Raw genomic sequence first — 23244 nt, forward strand, 5'->3', positions numbered from 1 at the left:
GACCACATTAGTAGTGTTAGTTTATCATTAAAATATTTTTATTTGAGGCATTCTATTTTCCACCAGAAAGAACTGTGACTCAAAAAGGCATCCATCCCTACATCAAACTATTAAGAGGATTTTTTCCACAAACCACTGCATGGAATGTTAGCACTTGGAAAAGTGACCTGTCATTAGCTGGAATGCCCTAATAATAAGCAAATAATAGGTGTTGGTGAAAATAATAGAAAGTCCTAGAAGAAGGTAGTGTAGAGGGATAAACATCATACCCGAGTCACCCTTTTGCACTGTGTGCACTGTCATCTTCAGGTCATTGCCCTTTCAGCCCACAGACTATATGTCAGCATCATACACAGGTATAAATAATCGCATCTAATGAAGGAAGCCAAATGGGGTCACATTCATTTTATTAACAGACAAATCAGAATCAAGTACCACACGGACAGGGCAGAACGAAGCTGCTGCTGCTACCAGTCCAGCTGATACACTGTCACTGTTTCTGCTGTTGTTCATTCCAAAAGGGAATGAGAACTAAGCTGCCAGCCACACGTGCTCCCATGGCTCGCTGTCAGCTTGCCTACACCCAAGAGAGCATCCTTCACCCCGCCCTTTATTGGGGTATTCGGATCACATACCCTCTACTGAAAACTCTGCCCTTAGGGCCAAGTCGCTCCTTATCATTGGCTAACACACTGATGACAAAATTCCTGCAACATGAATTCCAAAAGTTGTGGTCTCTTATGTTGTCTTCTGTTATGACAACTTCACAACTAAAATCAATTCCAGTATTACATAGCATTCTCTAACTTCAACATAATTGTCAGAATGGAGTTGCCATGATTTGCTTTGACAAATCTGGACTTATTCCCCAAACAATCTAGGGAAGGGAAGAAAAGAGATAAAACTCAATGCAGCAAAGAAGGTGACCAGCATCTCTTAAACTAATGATCAATGTGTTTCCAATAGGTATTGAGAATAAAACAAAGGAGGTAGAGACACTATGCAGGTATATAGTTACAGAAAGACACAGAACTATGGTTACATGCAATCATGCCTAAATAGATACACAATGAAATACCAAGGGTATAAAATGAACATTTTATTATACACTACCATATTTAGTTTTCAGAGTGCAGTGTTACCATTTGCAACACATGCTAAGTCATGTAAATATCATTTTTATTAACAGCATTTATATGATTGACACAGAGGTAGCTAAGAAAAACCCTCAGAAATATAGTTTGGTTTCTTCACCAAATGGGTAGTTTGGTAATAATGGCCATATTATTCATGGTCCAGAATAGTGAAAAGTATGTGATAATGTTTTGTGTGTGAGTGAAATAATATCATGTGAAACAAACACGTACTGGCCAACCTGTCAAGAGAATTACACGTAGTGTTTAGAACTGGATAATTCTGAGGAAATTAAAAGGGTCAAACCATCTTTTGGCTTCTTTACTATAGAGGCAGTTTGGTAATGATAGCTACAGCCATTTATTCCTTTTAGGAACAGAAAGAAAAATGGGTGATTTATACTTTATATCTGCCATACAGTTCATATACACACAGCTTCTCTAAGAAAATCAATACCCTGACACATGGATTGTCAGTTCCACAGTGTAAACACTCTAAGGCCAGGCTACTACCAAGGTGAGAGTTAGGATGGCCTGTGGTGGAGTCTGGAAGAGATATGCAACAGGATCCAACTCTACAGCACTCTCAGAATGTAGATCAATGGTACGCAGCAACGGCTAACAGTGAAAGAGCAAAATAAAAGGAATGATGAGTGCTATTTATTTCCTTTGCTCTCGATATAATTTAATTGTAACTTCATGTAATTTTAAACAATTGATTCACAAAATTCCTGAAATTTTACAATTATCAGCACTTTTAAGTTGGTGTGAGCTGCCTTTATGACATCACCATTTGAGTATAGGTTATGGGAGATGCCCTTCTGCATGCTGTGAATATGTTTCTCTTACTGGTTGATGAATAAAGTTGTTTCGGACAATGGACAGGCAGGATGTAATCAGGCAGGAAGTATAGGCTGGGCTTCCGGACTAGGAGACGGCTGGGAAGAGGAACGCAGGGAGTGAGTTGAGGAACAGACATCATGTAGCTGCTAAGGAAGCAAGAGGCTTGGGCATTCTCCGGCAAACCAAGAACCACATGGAGATACATAGATTAATAGAAATGTGTTAATAATTAAGAGAGAGCTAGCCAGTAAGAAGCCTAAGCCATTTTCCAAAGAGTTTATAATTAATAAAAGCCTTTGTGTGTTTATTTGGGACTAAATGAAAGCAGGACCAGGTGGGACAGAAATTTGGTCCACATGTGGCGCCCAACGCAAGGCAAGAATTTCCACGTGAAATATAGGTACATGCATATAAATATATTTACATATACATACATAAAGGCCCATATTCACACATATGTTCATAAACATACATAATCTTATCAACCTAAAAAGACACTGGTGGTATTTAGCATGGAAAGTATACCATAATGGTATTACATTAGGAGTTCATGTTTTTTTTTTCCTCACATCCTTATTGGGTTCCAATACATAAATCAAGGACTTCCTAAATTACATTAATATTACATTAGCATACTCATACGAGGTCTAAAAACATCAAATGTTCTTTACATATATGTTTAGCGCTATTGTCACTCACTTTTAGGTTCCATGAATACAAGAAAAATTAATATTATCCATTATATTTAAAATACAATTTTGAAACACATTTGGAAGACATTACACAATTTAAACTCTATAGACTTTTTTTTACCATGTTGTTTATATGAATGATTTCCCTTCAATACAATCTTTCTAATTAAAGTTTTTATTTTCTTGAAAGCTCTCATGTATTTCCACAAAATGGCATTTTCTAGTACTCTGTGGCATTCTTTGGCAGTCTCTAAGCTCATTTTTAAAACTGTACAACCAACTTGACAGGCATAAGGTGAACATTCAGGATGCTGCAAGGGCCTTCATCCTTGTGTGAATTCTCTGGTGCTTGGTGAGCACTGACCGCTGACTGAAGGTCTTCCCACACACATTACACTCGTAGGGTTTCTCCCCCGTGTGAGTTCTCTGGTGTTTAGTAAGAGCTGATTTTTCACAGAACGTTTTCCCACATTCATTACATTTGTAGGGTTTCTCTCCGGTGTGAGTTCTTTGATGTACAATCAGGTTTGACTTCACGCAGAATGACTTCCCACATTCACTGCATATAAACGGTTTCTCCCCTGTATGTGTTCTCTGGTGGACAGTGAGGGCTGACCTGTGGCAGAAGGATTTCCTACATGCATTACATTCATAGGGTTTCTCCCCTGTGTGTGTTCTTTGATGTTCAGTAAGGTTTGATTTGACGCAGAATGTTTTCCCACACTGCTTGCATTCATAGGGTTTTTCTCCTGTATGTGTTCGCTGGTGGTTGGTAAGGTGTGGTTTCTGGCAAAAGGCTTTCCCACACTCGGTACATTCATATGGTTTCTCTCCTGTGTGTGTTCTCTGGTGCTGGGTAAGGTTTGATTTCTCCCAAAACAATTTGCCACACTCACCACATTCAAAGGTTTTCTCCCCCAAGTGAGCTCTTCGAGACTGGGTGGGATGTGATTTCTTGCTGAAAAACTTCCCGTTCTCATGATATTCATAGGGTTTCGCCCCCATCTGTACTATCTGGTGTTTAAAGACAGCTGACTTTCCCCAAGGTTTGCTACTCACTTTATACTCTTGGGCAATCTTTCTTGTGTAAGCTTCCTGATGAACAATGAAAGCTGAACCATCACAGAAGATTTTCTCATATTCATTATGCTCATAAGGACTGTTTCCTGAAAGAGCTCTCTGCTGTCCAAACTGCAAATCCACATAAAAAGACTTTCTACAAATACTGCATTCATGTGGCTCCATGTGCAAATGGGTTTTCTGAGACACACTGAGCTTCAAACTGTCAATGAAAGTTCTTCCACATCCAGAGTGTTTATAGAGCATCTCCCCCAGCTGAGAGTGCTGGCTCGCACAAAGGGCCACTTCCTCATGGATGTCTTGTCCGTTTTCATTATACTCCAGAGGCTGATAAGAAACCACCTGAGTGAGGTCCTGGCAAAGGCTGAGGCCATCCCTTTGCTCATTATATTTACATGATTTTGCTCCTAGAGGAATTTTCCCATGTCTACTATTAGGGAGTAGTTTCTCACCTATATTAAACTCATTAAGCTTCTTTCTGGAATAGTTCTTTTTACTAATAATTACACCTGAAATATTCTTTAAGTTCATTTCACACGAGTCACATATTTTGAGAAAACTTGTTGAAGCAGGGTCCATTTCTAGACTGGAAGGTTCTCTTGTGTTACCACCACTCTCTACACGTATGACCTTGTTGGTGAGCACGAACGGCCAAAAGTGTCCATCTTGGTTTTCCTGGCTGCTCTCTAACAGGTCATCTGCTTTCCATTTCCTTTCTGCAAATGAGAAAAACAGATCACCACACCCTATGAATCTTAATACTCGTCTTCCTGCTAAGAAAGGTTTTACTAGGGGTGACGAAACGGAGAAAAAGGCCTCCACAGAAAGAGGAGGGCCTTGGGCAGTGAAAGCCCCTGAACACGTTTCTAACGGTTGTGGGGACTTCTACAGAAATTCTCGGCTCTGTGGTTAATTCCTGTATTTTAGATTCAGTTTCCTGATCCAAACTGAATCCAACATATTTCCTTTAGCATCCTAGTTTGAGGAGAAAAAAAATATGCAGGTGTAAAAGTAGGGATGGGAAACTGGTTATAATATTTAAAACATTATAAATATAGACCTCAAAAGTAGACACAAAATGATGGAGAAAAATAAAATGTATAGGAAATTAGAGCGGCTAATTCAGAAGTCACAATATTCAAAATGGTAAGGTGAGCCCAACAACCAATGAAAACCAGCACATTGGCAGCAAAGATTAGTAGTCAAGGGGTTTTCAGAGGGTGAACTGCACCAGGTGGGAACAAGACACAGCGAGCCTCATGCCTCACACACAGCACTAGAGGAGGTCCCCATCAGACGCCATGCTCTTCTGCAGTATACGTGATACACGCGTTAGAGTTCTGGAAACGCCCGCTTCTTCAGGTGAAAGGACAGTATGCAAGCCCAGGGTCTAGAGGTTCTTTTCTCTACCTTTATTTACAGGAATAGCTTTCTGCAATGCTGTAGGAAAGCATGCTAGAAAAGGTGGAATGAACTCCAAACACGCTGCAGCACTAGCAGGTGGAGGTTATCTGAGTTGTTATCCAAGGAACAGAACACTCACGAAGGAGCAGTTGAATATTTCTAAACACACAGGACACTGAGAAACGCACCAAAGGAAGAAGCAGATCTGGCAGAGCCCAAACACGGCTTATGCCAAGCACATCTTGTATTCTGCCCCAGATGCCATCTTTTCACACCCTGGTTGCTCTGAAACCCTCGTTAGTTTTCTATACTGGGTGTTTAAGCCTCTCTTTACTTCCAGGTTTTCATTTACATATAACATCTAACATCACATGTGTTTTATTTACATGTGGGACCCCTAACCATCATATTTCTGTATCTGTTACTGAAACTTTTAGTACACTTTATCATAAAAATCTTGGCTGTCCTAAACTGTTGGTACTCAATGCAAGAACATTAATCATATGCTCAATATTTAAAAACCTATGGGTCACTCTACTGTCCTAAAGACCAACAACTAAAGTTATAGTCCTAGCAAAAATAATTCAAAACAAAATAAGCAAATAAATCAAACTTCATCAACTGACTCCCATTAAATGTTTAAATCAACATTCAATACACTCATTAAGAATCTGCATGGAGGGATGAAAAACAAACTCTGCACTGCTAGCGCCACAGCAGACATGTAACTGCTCATCACCAGCCATGGTCCTCCCCAGCTAAGCTCATTTCAGTCCTGGTTCTCTTAGAACCTACGCAGCTTTCAATAAAATGCTACTGTAGTTGAAAAGTGATGAAAAATAATAAAGAGCCGGGCGTTGGTGGCGCACACCTTTAATCCCAGCACTCGGGAGGCAGAGGCAGGCGGATCTCTGGGAGTTCGAGGCCAGCCTGGTCTACAAAGCGAGTTCCAGGACAGGCTCCAAACCAATTCAGAGAAACCCTGTCTTGAAAAGGAAAGGGAGAGAGAGAGAGAGAGAGAGAGGGGGGGGGGGACAGGGAGGGAGGGAAGGAGGGAGGGAGGGAGGGAGGGGGAGGGAGAGAGAGAAGGGAAGGGAAAGAAGAGAAAGAAACAAACCACAGCAGGGATTACACCTGGGAAAGAACAAAGACAACACAGACTGCTTTTTCCTGTGCTCAGTGAGAAGTATCGTTATGAACAGGTGCAGGTGCTTTTGAAAGAAAAATAGTAGAGTGAGATGAAGCCAGTAAGAGTTGAACAGATGAAGTACAGGGAACCCATGGCTGCCACTCAGAAGAACCAGCAAGATGGTGAGGTTGGACTGTACTTGATTTCTCAAAAATGGAATCAGATTTTGTATAGCTTAGGTTTTCCTTCTTCATCTTCTCTACTGGATGGATATAATAACTTTATGAAAATGTATCATCCCATGATTGCTCTAGCTGACATAAAACCATGCCCTAGAAAAGGAACTAGAAAACTATGGCATGAGGAGCTTCCTTACAACTGAAACTCTCTTTTATGTTTTTTAAGGGGAAACAGTAGAAAAAGCAATAGGGATGGGGTGGAGGCAAGAGGGGCATGAGGACAGAGAAAGAGAGAAGAGCAGCAGCAGCAGTCAGGACCATACCAAAAGTATTGTCTGGTTTAAAAAAGAGATCTATCTTGACTTTAGATTTCATCTAACCACATACATAATACCATCAAAAACTGACACCTTCAAATAGATACATCTAGGGCTGGAGAGAAGGCTCAGCAGTTAAGAGCACCAGCTACTCTTTCAAAGATCCTGAGTTCAATTCCAGCAACCACATGGGGGCTCACAACTGTCTATAATGAGATTTGGTGCCCTTTTCTGGCAGATAGAGCCTGCACATTAATAAATAAATCTTTTTTTTAAAAGGGGAAAATAGATATATTTAGTTCCAGCCTCAGCTAGACATTCCATTCTTGGATAACTCCAAGATAATTCAAGCCATGTTTGACTCTTCTTGTACTCTTCATTCAACAGCAATCTCCGTGGCTCTATCTTCAAGATATCTGTAGGAACCCAGCACTTCTCAGGGCCTCTGAGATGGTCTTGGAGTACACAGGAGTTTTTTAGCTGGTGCCCCTCCTAGCTCATGTCCACCCACTGAACACACCACCACAACTACTGCACAAACCAGACAAATCCTCTCAAGCTGAAAATAAGTCTGTAGATTCAGTCTGATCTACATGAACTCAAAGCAGGATTTCTTGCATCCCTCAAGATAAAATTACTGCATCTTCCATGAACCATGGGGATACTACTCATATCATTCCACCAGTCTTGCCCATATATCTTACTTCCCAGCCACAATGGTCTCTCCACGATTGTTCAAACAGAACAAAACTGTCCTAGAGACCTGGCACTTCAAGTTCTCTCTGTCTAGAATGCTTTCAGTACACATAGTTTATTCTTACTCCCACAAAGTATTATATATAACACAGGACTCATTTAAAGTTTTCTCTATCCTCTGCCAAATAGCACGCATCGTCATGCTTTAGTTGCCCTTACCCTGTGTGAACTCTCTTTATCATACTTACCACTTACCACCAACTGACACTGTATACAAAGACGTATGTACTCAAGTATATATGAAAAGAAACAATTGTATCTACATTATTTTGCTCTTCACTGTAGTACATATTCTACAACATCTGGTATATTACTCTTTTAATTACCTAGAACATGACTGTAGCACAGCGAATGCTCACCACTGCATCCGTTAAATGGAATATATGGAAGTAAATGGGTATATGCTAGCTAATGAAAAGTGTCCAAAGAAAATAGAGAGAAGGTGCATAATTTGTAAAGACAGAGAAATTAACCAAGAAAAAAATCTAAGATGAAGCCAACTGACTTTGGATATATAGCTAAAAATTAAACACTCCAAAATGTCCAAGCAAAAGAAAAAGTGTTTATGAATAAGAGATGGATGGAGGCATCATTAAGGCAACAGGATGTGGAAAGCTGTTCTTGGTCATTTCTGAAAAAAATGTACTAAAGGTAGTTGTGGTGGTTTGAATAGGAATGGCCCCCAAAGACTCATGGAGTTGAATGCTTGGTTACTAAGGAGTGTCACTATTTGAGAGGGATTAGAAGATATGGCCTTGTTAGAGGAAGTGTGTCTCTAGGGAGTGGGCTTGGAAGTTTCGGAAGCTCAAGCCAGGCCTAATAGTTGTCTCTTCCTGCTGCCTGCGAATCCAGATGTAGGACTCTCAGCTCCCTCTCCAGCACAATGTCTGCTTGCATGCCACCATGCTTCTCACCATGATGATGATGGACTAAATCACTGAACAAAAGCTACCACCAAGTTTTCCTTTATAAGAGTTGCTGTGGTCATAGTGTCTCTTCAAAGCAATAGAAACCCTAAGGCAGTAACCTACCTTACCCAATGACACAAAGTGACTTTCCCTTGCCAGTGAACTCACTACTGTACCTGGGTGGCACTGGAATCCATTTTCTGGTATCCAGGGATCTTCTCCTTGCTCTATCTTGAAAATCACATCTGGCTTAGTAACACAATACCCTGTTAAGACAAAATAACACAGTATGTGTGCTCAACAGCTTAGCTTTATGAATTGAAAAAAAAATGAAGGAAAAGAAAGGTACAGCTTGAGCTATGGTTCAGAAGGTCCTCAGCATTCTACAGAGAGGTGAGAATACACCATTGTCAGAGCAAAAATGGATTAGATATTTCAGACCCTTAAGCTTTAAGACTCTTAAGCCTCAAAGTGGAAATTACAAACATTTCCTCCCAACCTTTGGAAATGTGTGTGACTGGTAGCCACTGGAAAAACCCTTACCTACTGAGACAAAGTTGCTATAGTTCTCCAGGATCACATCTCTGTAAAGCACTTTCTGAGCAGGGTCCAGCAAATACCACTCTTCCTTGGTGAAATCCACACACACATCCTTGAATGACACTTGCTCCTGTAACAAAATATTTTTCTGAATGAAGTCATTAGGACTGGTCAATACAGAGAAGATTTAACAGAATGAGTTTCTTTAGAGTTCGTTGAAAAATAATAAGCAGGATACCAAGCCCCTTTGCTACATTATGTAGCATAAAAGAAAAATATCTTGTACAAATTGAGATTCAGCTAAAGGTCTAGGAGTGTTTTAGTTGCTATGAACACTGCTGAGACAAGCACAAACATAGTTCCTATTTTCAAAATGCCTATGTGATCTGGTAAGGATATATACCTAGGAGTACATTTCACTTTTTATTAGGAAGCAAAATTTGAAATTGTTAAATAAATAATGTCATGGGTAAACAATGGATAGGCTCCCACTAGAAAAAGTCCATGACTGATAAAGTGCTTGCCCTGCAGTCTAACACCCACAGCACAGGATCAAGCCTCTCTGCTTGAGGAGATCATTTTCTAGAGGCTCATGGATTTTTTTTTAAGCACAGCAGTTTTATTAAACACAGAAAATAGTTTCATGGTATGTGAACCAATAGTAAACAAGAAGTAAAATAAGCAACATAAGCAGACCCATGGTGACTCGGTTATTGAAATGATTAAATACAAACTTTAAAATAAAGTGTGGCTAATATGGTCAATAAAACATGAAATGCAGAAAAAATAATGAAAAGGCTGGAGAATTCAGCAGATAAATGAAGAGTATGAAATGTTTGTGTTGCAGGAAAGGGTTATGATAGCAGGCCAAAGAGCATCAACTTCTGAACAGTTTTCTATTCTCTTTCTGGTTTTCTTCCCATTCATTCTCACAAATGAGTACATGTAGGTACACAAAGCACTATTATTACCCCTATATTCTCTAAAGCTGGTACTCAGAGGTGGTGATTGCTCTATTTTCAGGGTATTCACCCCTGAATGGTGACTGAACTGCGAACAATCCCTAAGGCAGGACTAGGGACAGATACTGCAGGCCGCAACATCTCTTGAATGATGAAGTCTTCTGCTGTATAGTTGCATGAGGTCCCATTTATCAGGTTTTGTTTGACTATGCTATCAGGGCACTATTCAGAAAGTCGGCACCTGTGCCTGCTAGCTGAAAAGTGTTTACCTTTTTCCTCTAACAGATTCTGGGCATCAAGTCTTATGTTGAGGTCCTGTATCCGTTTTTTATTTTGGAGTTTTATTAGAAGCAAGAGGGGAGGATGTTGCTTCTCTCTTAGACAAGCAGTTCTTCAGTTAGACCAGTGCTTGTTGAAGATGCTGCCTTCTCCAATGTATATTTTGGGTCTCTTTTTCTTTTTTATATATATATTTTTTATTTTATTTTCCAGTTTAAATTTAGATAAGAAACAAGGTTGCTTCACAAGTCAGTTCCAGGTCCCTCTCCCTTTCCCTCCCCTCCTCCCGTGCCCTCCCCCCACCCCCCCGTTATCCCCTCATTCCCCCAGGGAGGGTGAGGCTCTCCATGGGGGTGTCCATAGTCTGTCATTTCATATAGGGCAGGGCCTAGACCCTTCCCCAAGAGTTCAGGGTGAGAGTGCACCTCACATTGTTCTATGGGAGTCCAAAGTCCGTGTGTATACTTGGGATGGGTACTGATCTGCTGCCCAAGGCTCAATAGATTACCTAGGCCTCCTCACTGACACCCAGATTCAGGGGATCTTGATCAGTCCCATTTTGGGTCTCTTTTTCAAAATTCACATGGCTCCGAGTTTATGGGGTTTTACCTGGGTCCTCAATTCCATTCCATTGATAAATATGTCAATTTTAAAGACACTGTTATGTGACCTTTATTACTACAGCTCTATATTATAACTTTAACCCACAGATGGTGGTTCCTCCAGTGGTGTATTTTATTGTCTGGGGGGGGGCGGTGTGGGCTGTCCTGATCTGTTTTTCCGTATGAATTTTGAAAGTATTTTTTTCAATTTCTGTGAAGAATTGTGTTGACACTTTTAATGGGGACTGCACTGAATCTGTAAATTGCTTTAAGTCAGACGACCAGTTTCACAATATTAACACTATGAGTACATGAAGATGCAAGGTTTTCCCACCTTCCTGCATCTTCACTAATTTCTTTCTTCAGTATCTTAACGTTTTCATTGTACAGATCTTTCAATTCCTTAGTTGGATTTATCCTTTTAAAAAGTTTTTTGATGTTACTGTGAATGGGATCGTTCCTCCATGCGATCATCGTTGTCATATAAGAAGGCTATGACTCTTTGTGTGCTATGTTGTACCCTGCTACTTGGCTGTTAAATTAGCTTGAGGGGACTTCTGATGGAGTTTTAGGGTCTTTTATGTATAGAATTGTATCATCTGCAAATATTGGTACTTTTGAGTTTGTCTTTTCCTACTTGTATTCCTTTTGTCTCCTGTTGTCTTCCTGCTCTAGGCAAGACTTCAAGTACTATGTTAGACAGGAGTGGATAAGTGGACATCTTTGTCTTAAACCTGACATGAGCAGAAATGCTTCAATTTTCTCCCACTTAGCATGGTGATGGCTCTGGTCTTTATGTTAGGGTGTGTCCCTTAGATTCTCCAGGACTTTTCTCATCAAACAATGTTGGATTTTATCAAAGGCTTTTTCTGCACCTAATGAGATGACCATGTGGTTTCTGTCCTTGAAACTATTTATGTAGTAAATTATATTTATTGATTTATATACATTGAGCCATCTCTCTATCACTGAGAAGAAGCCAACTTGATCACGGTAGACAATCTTCTTAAAATGTTCTTGAATTTGGTTTGTAAGTTTGTTATTGAAAACTCTCTTGTGTCTGTGCACACCAGACTGGCCCTATACTTTTCTTTGTTGGGTCTTTGCCTGGTTTTGTTATCACAACAATACTGGCTTCACAAAAAGAATTTGGGCAAAGCATGGTGGTGTACACCTTTAATCCCAGAACTTGGAAGCAGAAGCAGGTGGGTCTCTGTTGAGTTTGAGGTCAGTCTGGTCTACATAGAAAATTTCAGCAAGGCAAGGATGACATAGTGAAAACTTATTTCAAAATAACAATAATTGGAAGTGTTTCGTCCTTTCTTATTATGGAATAATTTGACATTAATTTTCTTCTTTGAAAATCTGTGATAACTCAGCTCTGAACCGATCTGTTTTCAGTGGGAGAGCTTACTTCCACCCCATTGGTTTTTAGGGTCTATTATTATTTACCTCATTTTGATTTAACTTTAGTGGATCATACACATTTAAAAATTCATTCACTTCTTTTAGAATTTCAAGTTTAGTGGAGTATAAGTTTTTAAAGTATATTCTTGATGAATCTCTCAAATTCCTCAGAATGTTTTCATCTCTCCCCTTTCATCTATACTTTACTTTTATATTGAGTCTTTTCTTTTGGAGCGGGAGTTTAATTTGTTTAATTCTTTTTCAAAGAATCAACTCTTTATTTTCTGTTTGTTTGTATTTTTGTTTCTATTTTATTAATTTCAGCCCTGGTTACAATTACCTCTTCCTTTCTAGTGTTTTGGGAAGTTGTTTATTCTTATTTTTTCAAGGTTTGTAGATCCATCATCAAGTTATTTACATCTCTCCAATTTAATGATGACGACACGAAGAGCTATAAACTTTGTTTTTAGGATTACCCCCACTGTGTTCCATAGATTTTAGTGTGTTGTTTTCATTTTCATTGAATTTTCAGATTTTAATTTTTCCATATTTCTTCCTTGACAATATTATCATAAAATAGTATGTTGTTTAATCTCTGTGAGTTTGTATGTTTCCCTTTCTTTCTGTCCTAGTTAATGCTACTATTGTTATGATGAAACAACATGACCAACCAAAACACCATAGTCTACAATGGAATGAAGTCATTAAAGTCAAACAGGGCTGAAACCTGGAGGCAAGAGTTGACATAGAGGCAGTGAAGGGGTGTTGCTTCCCCATGGCTTCCTCAGCCTGTTTTCTTATAGAACCCAGGACCACCAGCTAAGGGATGGGACTACCCACAATGGGCTGGACCCTCCCCCTTTTAATCATTAATTAAGAAAATTGCCTCCAGTCAGATCTTGTGGAAGCATTTTCTCAACTGAGGTTCCTTCCTGACAGATGATGATAGCTTGTGTCAAGTTGACATAAAACTAACTAGTCAGCATTTTCTATCTTTGTTGCTATATAGTCCATTCCATTGTGGTCAGATAGAATTCAGATGCCTTTTTTGATTTTCTTATATCTGCTAATCCTGCTCTGTGTTTTAATGTGTGGTTGACTTTGAAGAGAATTATATGTGCTGTTTTGGTGGAATGTTCTTTAGAACCCTGAGAGATCTATTTGATATGTTATTTAACTCTAATGTTTGTTTAGTTTTTGTCCAGCTCACTCATCCATTGATGAGAGTGGAGTATTAAAGTCACTCATTATTACTGTATTGGGGTAAATCTGTGGTATTAAATCTGATAGTATTCTTTTTATAAATTGGTCCGCTTGTGTTCGGTATATATTTGTTAAGAATTATAAAGTCTTCTTAGTGGGTTGTTCCTCTAATGAGTATGAAGCCTCATTAACTCTTCTAACTAGCTTTGGTTTGAAGTCTATTTTGTTGGGTATTGGAACACTGGTGCTAACTGTTTCTTGGCTCTGTTTACTAGAAACAGCTTTGTCATCCTTTCACTCTAAGGTAGAGTCTATTGTTGATGGTGAGATGTGTTTCTTCAAAGTGTCAAAAAGATGAATACTGTTTTCTAATCCAAACTACAAGCCTGTGTCTCTTTATTGTAGAATTAGGACCATTAAGAGTTATTATTAACCTCTTTGCTCAGATTATCACTACTCCCTCTCTACAACTGGACTCCAGGAGTTTGGCCCAGTGCTTAGGTGTGGATCTTTCTATCTGCTTCAATTAGCTACTGCATGAAGGTTCTATGATGGCATTTAATGTAGTCATCAATCTCATAATGGGGGAAGGACACTTATAGTACCCTTTCCACTTTTGCTTAGATTCTTTGTTGGGAGTCATTTTTATGGATTCCTGGAAATTTCCCTAGTGCTATGTTAAGTGAGTCCATCTGACTGGCTATCATTCATAGAATAAAGAGCGACAAATGGTAGGCAGAGTGCCCTTACACACTGCTGGCAGCAAAGTCACTTAGACCAGCCTTGATGGGCATCAGTAAGGGAGCTCCTCAAGAGGCTAAGTCAAGAGACTGGAGAAGCGGCTCCACGGATAAAATGCTGACAAGCATGAGGACCTGAGTTCAAATCCCATGAAACCATGTAAAGGCCAGGCATGGTAGTATATGTCTGTAACTCCTTCAGTGAGACAGGAGGCAGAGACAGAATTCCTGAAAGCTCAAGGGCCAGCTGGAACAAAAGGGACTCTATTTCAAACAAGGTGGAGGATGAAGGCTGGTACCCAAGGTTGTCCTCTGACCTCCACACTCCCACTGTTAACTCATGAGCACCTGTACACATACATACACATACATCACACACACACACAACACACACACACACACACACACACACACACACACACACGGGAAATATTTGTTTAAAATACAACTAAAAATAGATCTAATACTGACCCAGCTATACTATTTCTGAGTACATACGCAAAGTGCTCTATGTTGGTTAGGATTTTTTTCAACTTGGCACAGCTAGGGTCATCTAGATATAGGAAATCTCAATTGAGAAAATACTCCCATCAGACTGGCCTATAGGCAAGCCTTGGGGGGAAGTCTTCTTGATTAGTGATTGATGAAGGAGGGCACAGTCCACTGTGGTCCATGTCACCCCTTGGCAGGTGGTCTTGGGGTGTATACAAAGGCGGCTGAGTAAGCCATGGAGAATAAGACAGTAACCAGTCTTCCTCCCTAGTCTCTGCTTTGGTTCCTGCTTCCAGGTTACTGTGCTGCTTTGAGTTCCTACTTTGACCAACTTCATTGATCGAATATGATTGGGACAAACAAACAAACAAACAAACAGGCTCCTCCACAAATGGCCTTTTGTCATGGTTTTATCACAAACAGAGAGGAAACTAATACAGGCTTTAAGTCGAGAGACCACAGAAATATTTCCACATTTATATGTACTGTAGTATTATCAAAGGAGCCAAGTTATAGATTACAGTCTAGGTGTCCATCAACAGATGAATACATGAAGAAAATTACATACGCACAGTGAAACTTTATTCAACCTTAAAAGAGGATGAAATTATGTTGTTTGCTGAAAAATGGGTGCAACATCAGATCACTATAATAAACCAGACTCAGAAGAAAAATACCAGTTTTCTCTCACTAATGGATCTTAGATTTTCTTTAGATGATGTCTTTTGTTCATTTGGTAGGAACTTTTATTGGCTGTACTCAGCTTAACATACACAGACTACTGGATAATGCCACACTTATATATGTGACATGATATGACATAAAAGCAGAAGGGAGACTAGGGAATGGAAGGAGATCAGAAGAGGCCAGGAGGATAGAGAGGAAGAAATGGTGAACATACTCAAAGTACACCATCAATGCAAAAGAAATGACCTACATGAAATCCAACATAATATACAATAACGCCACAGCAGCAAGCATGTTAAACAACAAAACAGGACACGTGAAAAGTCTGGCAATGTTGAAATGACACTCTAGAGAATCCTAATATACCACTCTTGGGCATATACCCAAATGATACTTCATCCTACCTCAAGAACACTTGCTCAACCATGTTCACTGCTGCTCTATTCATAATAGCCAGAAACTGGAAACAACCTAAATGTCCCTCAACAGAAGAATGGAAAAAGAAAATGTACAGTTACACAAGAGTATTACTCAGCTGCTAAAAAAACAAACAAACAAAACCATGAAATTTGCAGGAAAATGGATGGAACTAGAAAAAAATCGTCCTGAGAGAGATACTGTGAAGTGAAAATGAATGGTAAACACAGTGTATAGGCTTGCCATGCAAAATGTGGTCCCTGAATGGCAGAACAGGCTTTGCTGTGAGCTCACTAGAAATTCAGAATTCGGAGGGCGCAGCTCAGTGGTGAAGCATCTGACTGTAGAAGTTCACAATCCAGCTGGGTTTGTGGTCTACATCATCCCAGCATTAGGATAACAGAGGCAGGACATGAGTTAATGGCCTATCTGGACTACACAGTAAGACCCTGCCTTAAAAACTCAGGGGGGGCTGCTGAAAAAAGAGCAGGGGGACGGTCAAGGATGAAAGCAATGTCTGGAGCAAAAAGAAAAGATGCCTTCATAAGGGTTGGTGGGAAACCAGTCAGGAATGAGAGCATGGTGTCCCAAACAACAGAGAGCACTTTCAAAATAGTCTCTGTGCATGCATGCATGTGTGTTTTAGCTTGTCTTTTTTGATTTTTGTTTTTCAGCACTTTTCTTAAATCTGGAGGGCAGGAGAGAAAGAACATGAAGTTGGATGGGGAGAATCTAGAAGGAGCTGAGGAAGGGGAAAGAATAGAATAGAAACACATTGTGTGAAAGACATCTTTAAATAAAAAAATTTAAACAGGCCATTGACAAAACTACCAAATGCATCCCAGCACTTGGGAGGCAGAGGCAGGCGGATCTCTGTGAGTTCGAGGCCGGGCTGGACCGACAGCCTCCAAAACAATACAGAGAAACCCTGTCTGTAAAAACCAAAAAAATAAAAATAAATAAAAAACTACCAAATGCTGCTGGCAGCCAAGAAAGTCAAAGACAAGACTCTTCCCTGGCTGGCCTTGCAGATGACTTGGTGGCCCTTTGTAGGATTGACCCAGGTGAGTGGTGGTAAGGGGACAAGGCCTTGTTTTTCAAGTTGAATGTAAACAAGAGATGTATAAACATAAGCTGACTGCATGCACATTTACCTAGAAGCTCAAATGAGCTGGACAGACATCCAGGAGAGCTGCACTGAGCATACACGGGATGGCGATCCTTCGGCCTCCATTAGCATTTGTTCCTGGACAAAACAGGAGTCCCAGAGCAGTCTACTCCAGCCTCAGTTTTGGGACCGAGCCCCGACACACACACTTAACAGGAGATGGCTACAGGAAACGTTACACTGACCTCCATCTAATTCCACCAACTATCCGAATTCAAATTTTTACTGTGGCTGTAAAATTTTGCCTATTTTTACTTTTTCTTTAAAAAAAATAAATTCTCAAAACAAAATGGGAATGAAAAAAAGCAAAAACTCACCTGGGACTTGTTCATTTTCTGCTGAGTGGAGGAGGGAAGAGCTGAGGGAAAAGGAAAAACAGCATCAGGAGAGATCGCAGGCCTGGATTCACCTGCAGGTCCACGCAGGTGTCCACTTCGAGTGTGCCCCTAACATATGTCGAGTTTAGATACTTCTCACTTACATTTGGATACTAGCACTTGTTTCTTAGTATCACCTAACTTACAGAAAAATTAAAAAGATGAGAAGATCTTTTTAATTCACCAAATAAAAATCTAAAGGGAGAAATGGCATGGATTTGTTCAGGCTGATAATCAAAGGAGAAGGGAAGAAATCGGGACGTATTGTTTATCTGACACCATTATTCCCTTGAAGTCAGATAATTCGAGAAAACGGATGCGGGTTTCTGAAGCAAGATAAAATTTTCAAAATGTGTCCCAAGTTGCTTGCTTACACGCTTGACATCTCTTGATAAGAAACTTTAGCCAAAAAGTGACAAATGTACAACCATCTGATGGTTGTGTCTCTAAAAACTTGCAAGATTTCTTAGGTTCTCAAGCTTAATGTAAAAACAAAACAAACAAAAAAGCTGAAACTGATTAACCCAAGGAGCCACCTACACTGACCAGTGGACATTTATGGCCAAAAAAGCAGGGCCCACAGCATCTCCCTTTGTGACTGCCCCCTCATAGACATCAAAGTAGGAGGGGTGCGCGGGATGTTTAGGGAAGAGGGTGACAGCAATTCTGGACCTGTAGCTGGTGAATCTTTCACCCCTAATCAGATCCCAGAGAAGTGGCATTCCCTGTGCAGCTTATGTGCACCCATCTCGCTCAACTCCAGCTCACCTCTCTCTCCTTAAACTTGTCCCAGACTTTCGGCGGGCACACAGTCTTCCATGGTTTCAGGATATTGTGTCATTGCACACACCAAATGAGCGAGTATCAAATTCAGAACGGGGATCCCGAGTGTGTGAGGGGCAGACGGCTTGGTGGCTATCTAGGCCGGCTCTTTCCTCTTCCACTCCAAATACTGCGCCCTAGGAACCAGTCCAAAAGCCCGCAAAAAGGGTGGGCTCTCTGCGACCCTCGTAGGATATTCCCTGTACAAGAAGTAGTAGCAGCTTAAAAAAAAAAAAGGCACCAAGTATTCGTAATAGTCACATTGTGCAGAAAGGAAACCAAGTCTCGAGTGAGTTATTCTGTGCCAGTAATTCATTCACTCAGGACCAGGACTCGCCCCCCGACATTCCAGCATCTGGCCTCAGGAGCCAGAGAACGCACACGTCACAGCGTCACTCTAATGCCACGCATGCGTAACTCCTCAAGGTCCCTCCCTAAAACCCGCACCGTCCCCTCCCAGTGCACAAAAAGGCGCACGCGCAACACGAACTAGCGGCCCTAGGTTTGCTTTGCAGAGGTGCAGGACCATCTGCATCTCGGCAGCAGAGCGCCGGCTTCCGAATGCACCCAGTACTTCCCCAGACGGGCTCCCCGCGGGCCCCTGTTCGCTGCCGACCGCGGTCCGGATAGCCCCGAGCTCCCAGAACCCTCCGCCCTTGCCACCATCTAGGGCTCACCCGCCGCTCCCGCAATGCACGGAGCCGAAGGCCGGGAATTGTTTCCCAGGAGGGACGCCAGGCCAGGGAAGAAGCAGGAATGCAGCAATACAACGTGCGCATGCGCAGGGGAAGGGGCGGTGCGCCCTTCTGTGCTGGGAGTGGGGTCCCTAAGTCCAGTGTTGGAAGGAGTATTGACTGGAGAAGGGTCGGCTCTTGTCTCATCCTCTATTGTAAAATAATGCTATTGACAGTGTCTAGGAACCAGGGTTTCCAGAATTAAAGGCGTTTACAGTGAAAACACAACCTTGCCAGACTCATTTCTCAGGACGGGACTTTCTGGTACACCATGCCAATTTCTGTATCTTTATTATTTCCGTCCAGAGCCAACATTCTGTCAGAGCCCTAGGGGTTGGGATTAAATCAGTATATTCTTTACACTCCAAAAGAAGGAAAGTTGTGCTTAAAGTTATAGCGGGATGTCAACTAGTGTTGGAATTGACTTGTTCATGTAGAGATTTCATGAGTGTATCTTCCCTGTAATAACTAGACGGCACAGTCTCACTTCAGACTTCAGGTCCTCTGGCCCTAAAAATCTCTGCCAGGTCTTCTGCAATGTTGCCTGAACCTTAGGCAAAGGGGTCATGTTGCATCAGTTGGGGCTGGGAACGCCACCTTCTGTTGCTCTCTGTATTTTGATAAGTTGTAGCCTTCGATAATGGACTCCCGCTGCTGTAGAAGGAACCCTTTTGATAAGGGGTGAGATCTACACTTATCTGTTCCTTGTTTTCAAAAAATTACTGGCATGTTTGATACTGTAGAGATTTTGTTTTATATGTGAATATGTGTTGGTATAAGACAACATGTTTTTCCTTTAGCATACCTCCAGCTTGAGCAGTGGTTAGTAAATCTAGGGTTCAATGGTTCTAGACTGTAACCATTGCATGCCAATTTTATGTTCCTATATTATCAAAAGCCTGTGAGTTTGTGTAGCTAGTTATGAGTTCTATGGATAGTTTCTGGGTAATGAAAATAGAATTCATAAGACCCTTCCCTAACTCTTATACCTTTGGTGACAGTAAGGCCTGGAACCTACAGTTTACTTTGGACCACGGAGATATATTAAGGTAGGAGTATGCACTTCTCATTAAGTGTCACTTTTGGAAGAGTATATGCAGGCTATGTAATTCTAATCAGTTGAGTGAGAGGCAAAGCTAAGCTTGCCAAGGTTATCTAAGCAAAGTATGTGTGGTCATTAGGACAGGAGTGGTCAGTAAAGAGTGAACTTTGGAATCGTTCCAATGGTGCACACACAAAATAGAGGCCATGGACACACGAGTTAGTGGGACAAGGCACCCTGTACAAAAGGAAAGTATGGGCAAGGATGTGGGTGAAAGAGGAGGTTCTGGGGAGGACTTTGGGGCTGAGGAAGAGGGACCAGGTAGAGGAGAAGCTGAGGGAGACAAAGAAGGTAGTGGTGGCAAGACTGGATGGTCAGGAGTATGAGGGAGGAAAGTCGGAGTTAAGAGATATGGCTCAGAGGGGTGCTTTGAGACCAAGGATGAGTGATGAGGTGGGCTAAGAGAAGAGGAGGCATGATGCAGAGAGAGAAAGGAAGTCTCAGATGAAGTTTGATAGGGAAGGGGCTCACCTGCCAAATCAGAGTCTGAGACAGTCCTGGAGATTAGGGTTAAGAGTTCAAGCTGGTGGGACCTGGTGTGCAGAAATGGAAGAAAGAGAAGGAACAGGAGTGGAGATAAAATAAGGCTTGGGGTCAGGGAATTTCTAACCACTTTCCTTTTCATTGGAGGACGTTGTTGAGGTCCCACAAGATGGCAGGGTTCAATTGCCACATTCAGGCCAACAGTGTTGATTGTTGAGGGCAAATTGGAGCCAGATCTGAATAGAAAGTCAGATGAGGCAGGGGACTTTAAGATTCCATTGAGACCTAATTGATTGTTTTTGTTGTTTGTTTGCTTTTTAACCCTGTCTCACTGTGTAGATCTGGCTGTCCTGGACTTTGCTATAGAGACACCATACCCGACTTGTTTGAATTTTTTAAATTAGATCTATTTTATGTTTTGCCTGAATGAACGTGCATCATGTGTGTGCCTGGTGCCTGTGGAGGTCACAAGAGGACATCAGTTCTCCTGCAACTGGAGTTACAGATAGCTATGATCCACCGTTTGGGTCCAGGGAACTGGACTTGGGCCATCTGAAAGAGCAGCATGCGCTCTTAAACACTGAGCCATCTTTCCAGCCCCTTGTTTGAAAGTTTTTAGGAGGCAAGCTGTCTTAATTAGTTTTCTATTACTGTGACAAAACACCATGACCAGGGCTTTTTTTATTTCCTTGTAGAAAAATGGGTTTAATTGTGTGTACAGTTTCAGAGTGTTAGAGTCCACAATGGTAGAGCAAAGGCATGGATGGCAGCAGGAACAGCTGACCCACAAGTAGGAGGCAGAGAGACACAATGGGAATGGTGCCAGCCTTCCGAAACCCCAAAGCCCACCCCCAGTGACACATCTCCTCCAGCAAGATCTTGCCAAATGTTGAATCTTGTAGATAAAATCTATCCCCAGGTCTTATTTTTATTAATTGCCTGAAAATTTGATACATATATACAACACACCTTTATTATCCCTCCACTCGCTTCCTCCAACTCTCTCTGCCTCTGTCTAACACATCTCCCTCTCAACGTTTTAATTATTTCAGACAATAATCTGCTGAACCTAGTTAGTGCTGCCCATGTGCAGATGGTGTGGCGACCTACCAGTGGCTGTCCCCCAAAATAAAAGTAACTCCCCCTCCCCAATTTACTTTAAAAATCTGGACATTTGGATGGTTTATTTTTGCTATAAAATTTCAAGATCTAGATATAGGCAGGGGTGATAATCTAACTTGGACAATATTGCTTTTCATTCATGAGGTTAAACTTGGGCAAGCTCTTCTTATAATTCAACAGTTGGCTTAAATGCTAATAAACTCCTGAGTGCCACAGATACCATCCCTGTGAAGCCAGAGACTAGCCATGGCATAAATGGGGACAGATTCCTGAGGGCCACAGATATCCCAGACCATCCCTGTGATGCCAGAGACTAGTCATCCAAAAAAATGTGATCACAACTTACTTCATGGTTCAGTTCCACATATTCAAAACTTAATAGTTTAAATAGCATAAACGAGCTATTTCTTCCATGGGCCCTGGTACTGGACAGACTCTGTCAGTTGGCTGACTTCATCCAGTCAGTAGTTGACCAAGTTGACTGGGCTAAGAAATCTCACATACACGAATACACACACACACACACAAATAATAATAATAATTAATTACAATAAATGATGTAGATGGCATGTTACTATGAGACAGTTAGAAAATTATAAATGATAAAAGAAAAACTAGTCATTGACTTGGAAGAAAATAAATGAACAGCATGGGAAAAGATCAATTGAAAATTCAATTCAATTTAATTGAGGCAAAGTTTATTTCATATATATGTTACATTCCACCAGGAAATTTATCTTAATGCAACAATTCAGTAAGTTAAAAAAAAAACACATTTCTTTGGGAAAAATACTTCTAAGCCTAGGCTTTTTCCACATATAAATACAATGAACAAAATAAATACGCTGCACAGAAATCACTCACCCATATACTTCTGCATTGTGTGTGACAAACGGAACATTTATAGGAGTGGGCTCAGGACCGGCTGCAGTGTGTGCAGCTCTGAGTAACAGAAACTGACGCGGTAAAGTGCTGAGTCGTCCATATCTGAGGCTCTATTAGCCGTGTGGGTTTCCTCTATCAGCTTTGCCAGCCCAGTGTGAGGGCAGCCACAGGCAGAGTGTAAGCAATGGGTTTTTATTAGCGTTCTCAAAGTGCTTCATTTATAAACACTGGAATTTTGTTTCCTACAACCTTTGTGTGTCACAAAATATTTAATTCTTGCAATAACTGAGTAATATAAAACTAATCCCAACTTATAGGCTACAAAAATGGGCTGTAGAGGGAGAGGAGGAGAGAGTAGTTCATGGGGGAACAGGAAGGTTGAGTGGGGGGGTAGACTAGGGTGAGAACAGGATGAGAAATACCATAATAGAGGGAGTTTGAAGAGAGATCTGGCACCAGTGAGACCTCTAGTGATCTAAAAGGATGACACCAACTTGCAAGCTAAGCAATAGTGGAGAGACTACCTTAAATGCTCCTTCCTGATAAGGAACTTGACGTCTACACTATATGCCATCCTAGAACCTTAATCCAGTGACTGATGGAAGCAGAGGCAAACACCCACATTTAAACACTGAACTGAACCCATGGAGCCCAGTGACAGACCGAGAGGAGTGATGAGCAAATGGGCAAAGAATGGGCTGGTGAAACCAGCAGAGACAGCTGATCTGAACAAGGGGGAGCTCTTGGACCCCAGACTGACAGCTGGGAGGCCAGCATGGGA

The 23244-nt window shown here is 41.2% G+C and overlaps 1 protein-coding gene across 1 annotated transcript; it reads right to left on the reverse strand.

The window, feature by feature from the left end:
* Positions 1-390: 390 nt before the first annotated feature.
* Znf248 (zinc finger protein 248) lies at positions 391-18909 on the reverse strand. The gene is made up of 6 exons (XM_013110452.3): positions 18815-18909; positions 18084-18337; positions 17256-17296; positions 8985-9111; positions 8618-8707; positions 391-4464 (listed from the first exon to the last, which is right to left on the reverse strand). The coding sequence occupies exons 3-6, from the start codon at positions 17268-17270 to the stop codon at positions 2972-2974; spliced, it is 1725 nt and encodes a 574-aa protein (XP_012965906.1). The 5' UTR covers positions 17271-17296; positions 18084-18337; positions 18815-18909; the 3' UTR covers positions 391-2971.
* Between the last annotated feature and the right edge of the window lie 4335 nt (positions 18910-23244).

The sequence above is a fragment of the Mesocricetus auratus genome, unplaced genomic scaffold (assembly GCF_017639785.1).
Source record: "Mesocricetus auratus isolate SY011 unplaced genomic scaffold, BCM_Maur_2.0 Super-Scaffold_100676, whole genome shotgun sequence".
NCBI classification, from domain to species: Eukaryota; Metazoa; Chordata; class Mammalia; order Rodentia; family Cricetidae; genus Mesocricetus; species Mesocricetus auratus.